This window comes from Chrysemys picta, chromosome 5 (assembly GCF_011386835.1).
Source record: "Chrysemys picta bellii isolate R12L10 chromosome 5, ASM1138683v2, whole genome shotgun sequence".
NCBI lineage: Eukaryota > Metazoa > Chordata > Testudines > Emydidae > Chrysemys > Chrysemys picta.
Genome location: NC_088795.1, coordinates 48,174,876 through 48,180,770, shown reverse-complemented (window position 1 = coordinate 48,180,770; position 5,895 = coordinate 48,174,876). Strand labels below are relative to the sequence as shown.

At 47.3% G+C, this 5,895-nt stretch overlaps 1 protein-coding gene across 1 annotated transcript; it reads right to left on the bottom strand.

Moving 5' to 3' along the window:
• Window positions 1-1,474: 1,474 nt before the first annotated feature.
• LOC135983628 (uncharacterized) lies at window positions 1,475-3,388 on the bottom strand. Its single transcript, XM_065596379.1, has 2 exons — window positions 2,695-3,388; window positions 1,475-2,099 (listed from the first exon to the last, which is right to left on the bottom strand). The coding sequence occupies exons 1-2, from the start codon at window positions 3,236-3,238 to the stop codon at window positions 1,597-1,599; spliced, it is 1,047 nt and encodes a 348-aa protein (XP_065452451.1). The 5' UTR covers window positions 3,239-3,388; the 3' UTR covers window positions 1,475-1,596.
• Between the last annotated feature and the right edge of the window lie 2,507 nt (window positions 3,389-5,895).

Below are 5,895 nucleotides of genomic sequence, written 5' to 3'. Positions count from 1 at the left end.
TTTCGCGCCTTTTTTCTGACCAGGCGCCATAGCTAGCACTGGGATCATGGAGCCCGCTCAGATCACCGCGGCAATTATGAGCACTATGAACACCACGCGCATTGTCCTGGAGTATATGCAGAGCCAGGACATGCCAAGGCGAAACCCGGACCAGGCGAGGAGGCGATTGCAGCGCGGCGACGAGAGTGATGAGGAAATTGACATGGACATAGACCTCTCACAAGGCACAGGCACCAGCAATGTGGAAATCATGGTGTCACTGGGGCAGGTTGATGCCGTGGAACGCCGATTCTGGGCCCGGGAAACAAGCACAGACTGGTGGGACCGCATCGTGCTGCAGGTATGGGACGATTCCCAGTGGCTGCGAAACTTTCGCATGCGTAAGGGCACTTTCATGGAACTTTGTGACTTGCTGTCCCCTGCCCTGAAACGCCAGGATACCAAGATGAGAGCAGCCCTCACAGTTGAGAAGCGAGTGGCGATAGCCCTGTGGAAGCTTGCAACGCCAGACAGCTACCGGTCAGTCGGGAATCAATTTGGAGTGGGCAAATCTACAGTGGGGGCTGCTGTGATCCAATTTGCCAGGGCAATGAAAGACCTGGTGATAGCAAGGGTAGTGACTCTGGGCAACGTGCAGTCAATAGTGGATGGTTTTGCTGAAATGGGATTCCCAAACTGTGGCGGGGCCATAGACGGAACCCATATCCCTATCTTGTCACCGGAGCACCAAGCCACCGACTACATAAACCGCAAGGGGTACTTTTCAATGCTGCTGCAAGCCCTGGTGGATCACAAGGGACGTTTCACCAACATCAACGTGGGATGGCCGGGAAAGGTACATGATGCTCGCGTCTTCAGGAACTCTGCTCTGTTTCGAAAGCTGGAGGAAGGGACTTTCTTCCCGGACCAGAAAGTGACCATTGGGGATGTTGAAATGCCTATCGTGATCCTTGGGGACCCAGCCTACCCCTTAATGCCATGGCTCATGAAGCCGTACACAGGCAGCCTGGACAGGAGTCAGGACCTGTTCAACTACAGGCTGAGCAAGTGCCGAATGGTGGTGGAATGTGCATTTGGACGTTTAAAAGCGCGCTGGCGCAGCTTACTGACTCGCTCAGACCTCAGCGAAAAGAATATCCCCATTGTTATTGCTACTTGCTGTGCGCTCCACAATATCTGTGAGAGTAAGGGGGAGACCTTTATGGCGGGATGGGAGGTTGAGGCAACTCGCCTGGCCGCTGATTACGCGCAGCCAGACACCAGGGCGGTTAGAGGAGCACAGCAGGGCGCGGTGCGCATCAGAGAAGCTTTGAAAACGAGTTTTGTGACTGGCCAGGCTACTGTGTGAAACTTCTGTTTGTTTCTCCTTGATGAACCCTCCAAACCCCCCCCACCGACCCGGTTCACTCTACTTCCCTGTAAACCAACCACCCCACCCCACCCTCCCCTCCCGCTTGCAGAGGCAATAAAGTCATTTTTTTTTAACATTCATGCATTCTTTATTAGTTCCTTACAGAGGTAGGGGGATAATTGCCAAGGTAGCCTGGGATGGGTGGGGGAGGAGGGATGGAAAAGGACACACTGCATTTTAAAACTTTAACTCTTATTGAAGGCCAGCCTTCTGATGCTTGGGCGATCATCTGGGGTGGAGTGACTGGGTGGACGGAGGCCCCCCCACCGTGTTCTTGGGCGTCTGGGTGAGGAGGCTATGGAACTTGGGGAGGAGGGCTGTTGGTTACACAGGGGCTGTAGCGGCGGTCTCTGCTCCTGCTGCCTTTCCTGCAACTCAACCATACGCTCGAGCATATCAGTTTGATGCTCCAGCAGACGGAGCATTGCCTCTTGCCGTCTGTCTGCAAGCTGACGCCACCTATCGTCTTCAGCCCGCCACTTGCTCTGTTCTTCCCGCGATTCAGCCCGCCACCTCTCCTCTCGTTCATATTGGGCTTTTCTCATCTCCGTCATTGACTGCCTCCACGCATTCTGCTGTGCTCTATCAGCCTGGGCGGACATCTGCAGCTCCGTGAACATCTCGTCCCTCGTCCTACGTTTTCTCTTTCTAATGTTCACGAGCCTCTGCGAAGGAGAAACATTTGCAGCTGGCGGAGGAGAAGGGAGAGGTGGTTAAAAAAGACACATTTTAGAGAACAATGGGTACACTCTTTCATTACAAGGTCGCATATTTCGGCTTGCAGGCAGCCATCGTAGGCCACAGTGTTTTGGCTTTTTTAACCTTCTTAACATGCGGGAAAGGTTGCAAACAGCAGCGCATTTCCCATATCAAGGATGAATTGGGTTGTCCATTTAAAATGGGGTTTCAATGTAAAAGGAGGGGCTGCGGTTTCCCGGTTAACATGCGGCACAAACACAAGTAAACCCCCCCGCCCCACACACACACACGATTCTCTGGGATGATCACTTCACCCCTCCCCCCACCGCGTGGTTAACAGCGGGGAACATTTCTGGTCAGAAGAGCAGGAACGGGCGCCTCTGAATGTCCCCTTAATAAAATCACCCCATTTCAACCAGGAGAGCTTTCTGGAGATGTCCCTGGAGGATTTCCGCTCCATCCCCATACACGTTAACAGACTTTTCCAGTAGATGTACTGGCCGCGATTGCCAGGGCAAAGTAATCATTAAACACGCTTGCTTTTTTTTTGTAATGTTTACAAATAGTTACAAAGTTACACTCACCAGAGGTCTCCTGTGTGCCCTGAGGGTCTTGGGTGAGTTCGGGGGTTACTGGTTCCAGGTCCAGGGTCACAAACATATCCTGGCTGTTGGGGAAACCGGTTTCTCCGCTTCCTTGCTGCTGTGAGCTACCTACAGTACCTCCATCGTCATCATCCTCCTCGTTCCCCGAACCGTCTTCCCTGTGTGTTTCTCCAGTGAGAGAGTCATAGCACACGGTTGGGGTAGTGGTGGCTGCACCCCCTAGGATCGCATGCAGCTCCGCGTAGTAGCGGCAAGTTTGCGGCTCTGCCCCGGACCTTCCGTTTGCTTCTCTGGCTTTGTGGTAAGCTTGCCGTAGCTCCTTAATTTTCACGCGGCACTGCTGTGTGTCCCTGTTATGGCCTCGGTCCTTCATGGCCTTGGAGATCTTTTCTAATACTTTTCCATTTCTTTTACTGCTACGGAGTTCAGCTATCACTGCTTCATCTCCCCATATGGCGAGCAGATCTCGTACCTCCCGTTCGGTCCATGCTGGAGCTCTTTTGCGATCCTGGGAGGACTCCATCACGGTTACCTGTGCTGATGAGCTCTGCGGGGTCACCTGTGCTCTCCACGCTGGGCAAACAGGAAATGAAATTCAAACCTTCGCGGGTCTTTTCCTGTCTACCTGGTCAGTGCATCTGAGTTGAGAGTGCTGTCCAGAGCGGTCACAATGAAGCACTGTGGGATAGCTCCCGGAGGCCAATAACGTCGAATTCCGTCCACACTACCCCAATTCCGACCCGCAAAGACCGGTTTTATCGCTAATCCCCTCGTCAGAGGTGGTGTAAAGAAACCGGTTTAAAGGACCCTTTAAGTCGAAAGAAAGGGCTTCGTTGTGTGGACGTGTCCAGGCTTAATTCGGTTTAACGCCGCTAAAGTCGACCTAAACCCGTAGTGTAGACCAGGCCTAAGAGTGACACAGAGAAATGGGGGAAAAAAACATAATGATTTCCATGTTCCAACATCCATTCGCAGGGATAGAAAACAAAAATATAAATTCTTTTGGACCACAGAAGTAATCAAAAACTCAAAAAATGTACCACAAAACTAGAAGAGGAACCTACACAATTAAAAAAACAAAGAAACAACAACAACAACAAAATCCAAAGAAATAGAACCATGGCAGCATTTATTGAACAAAATGATAAAGTTAAATGTTGAAAGCTATAATAATAGAACTAAAACAACACATTAATTACCAAAGCACAGGAACCAAAAAGACTTAGGTAGGGGGAAGAGAGGGAAAGATGCTCCCTGTAATCCTGACCAGCCCCTCTTCTGAGATGGCAAAGTGCAAAATTTAGAACTGAATTAAGATCTACCATTAAAAACACTCAAAATACATGAGTTAACATAAAATACTACATATAAGTATACAAATCTATAATCTGTATATAAATTATAGAAGGGGAATTGCATAGTCATAAATAAACAATACACAGTTCACCTCATTAACACACTCATGTTTTCCTTTAAAGTCTCACACATTGGTATTGAGTAGGCTCAATCTAGCATAGTTTGAGATCTCACAAGACTACAGTCTGTGCCTTCAGGTTTGTGATATCTTGCCATTGTAATCATTGAAACCCTGAGGAATAAGATAATAGGAGACGGAATCAAATGTAACTGTATAGGGCCAATTTTAGCCATAGCTCAATGCCTGGCATCAGTAGAAGTTTTCACTGCTTACATGCCAGCGCAGTTTGGTTGAAATGTCACTACCGTGACATGACAATTTAAGGTTTATAAACGATATCCATTGTATTCAGGAACATTTAGGAAATTAAATTTATTTTAGCTCTTTTATTACCTATAATTCCTTCTATAGCGATTAAGACATATAAGGACACATAAACAAAGACCAGTTGTTCACTCAAGGGAAAAAAAACTTGTTCCTTAGGCTCTTGAAGCTTATGCTTAACTGGATTTCACTGCTAATTAAAATAAGAGTGTTCTCTGGTAATCTGCATTTGATTGGATAAAAGTATTGAAGAAGGAAAGATTTATTTTTGTCAGTTTATTGTACCTTTATATGCTACATGAATTCTCTTTCCCTCTACTTAAAAGCTGCAAATACTTAACTTTTAGTTCTTTAATACTGAGGATACAATATACTAAATGTTACGTATAACTATAATATATACAGCAGTTGATTAAACAACATAGGAACATAGGAATTGTCATCCTGTATCACACCTGCGGTCCACGGAATCATAGACTCATAGAATCATAGGATTGGAAGGGACCTTGAGAGGTCATCTAATCCAGACCCCTGTACTCATGGCAGGAGTGAGTATTACCTAGCCCATCCCTGACAGGTGTTTGTCTAACCTGCTCTTAAAAATCTCCAATGATGGAGGTTCCACAACCTCCCTAGGCAATTTATTCCAGTGCTTAACCACCCTGACAGTTAGGAAGTTTTTCCTAATGTACAACCTAAACCTCCCTTGATGCAATGTAAGCCCATTGCTTCTTGTCCTATCCTGAGAGGTTAAGAAGAATTTTTCTCCCCTATGCCTTGTAAAAACCTTTTATGTACTTGAAAACTGTTATCATGTCCCCGCTCAGTCTTCTATTTTCCAACACTAAACCATTTTTTTCAATCTTCCCTCATAGGTCATGTTTTCTAGACCTTTAATCATTTTTGTTGCTCTTCTCTGGACTTTCTCCAATTTCTCCACATCTTTCCTGAAATGTGGTGCCCAGAACTGGACACGATACTCCAGTTGAGGCCTAATCAGTGTAGAGTAGAATGGAAGAATTACTTCTTGTGTCTTGCTTACAACACTCCTGCTAATACATAACAGAATGAGGTTTGCTTTTTTTGCAACAGTGTCACACTATGGTCCACTATGACCTTGTAAAAGGGTGCTGGCTAGGAGATCCAAGACATGCCGCTGTTAGCCCAGGTCCACTTAAAAGGGGGATTAGTTAGGACTGACCACGCTCTAATCACCTGAGGGGATGCACCTGCAGGCATCAGTGGCCAGCCTGCTATATAAAGCTGGCTGGGAGGAAGCAGAGGGAGGAGACAGGAAAGGGAGGAGCAAAGAGCTCTAGATCCTTGCTGGCAGGAGAAGCTAGCGGTCTCCCAGGGTGTTGGTCTGTAAGATATGTAAATAGTAGGTGGTAGGGATAGGCATGAACAATAAAAGAGCACTGGTGCATATACTTTGGAGC

Excerpts from the sequence above, each read along its gene's own strand:
- LOC135983628 (XM_065596379.1), bottom strand. The coding sequence starts at position 3,238 with ATGGAGTCCTCCCAGGATCGCAAAAGAGCTCCAGCATGGACCGAACGG. Across the intron at positions 2,100-2,694 it reads GGGCACACAGGAGACCTCTG|CTGCAAATGTTTCTCCTTCG; the intron begins GTGAGTGTAACT and ends CTCCTCCGCCAG.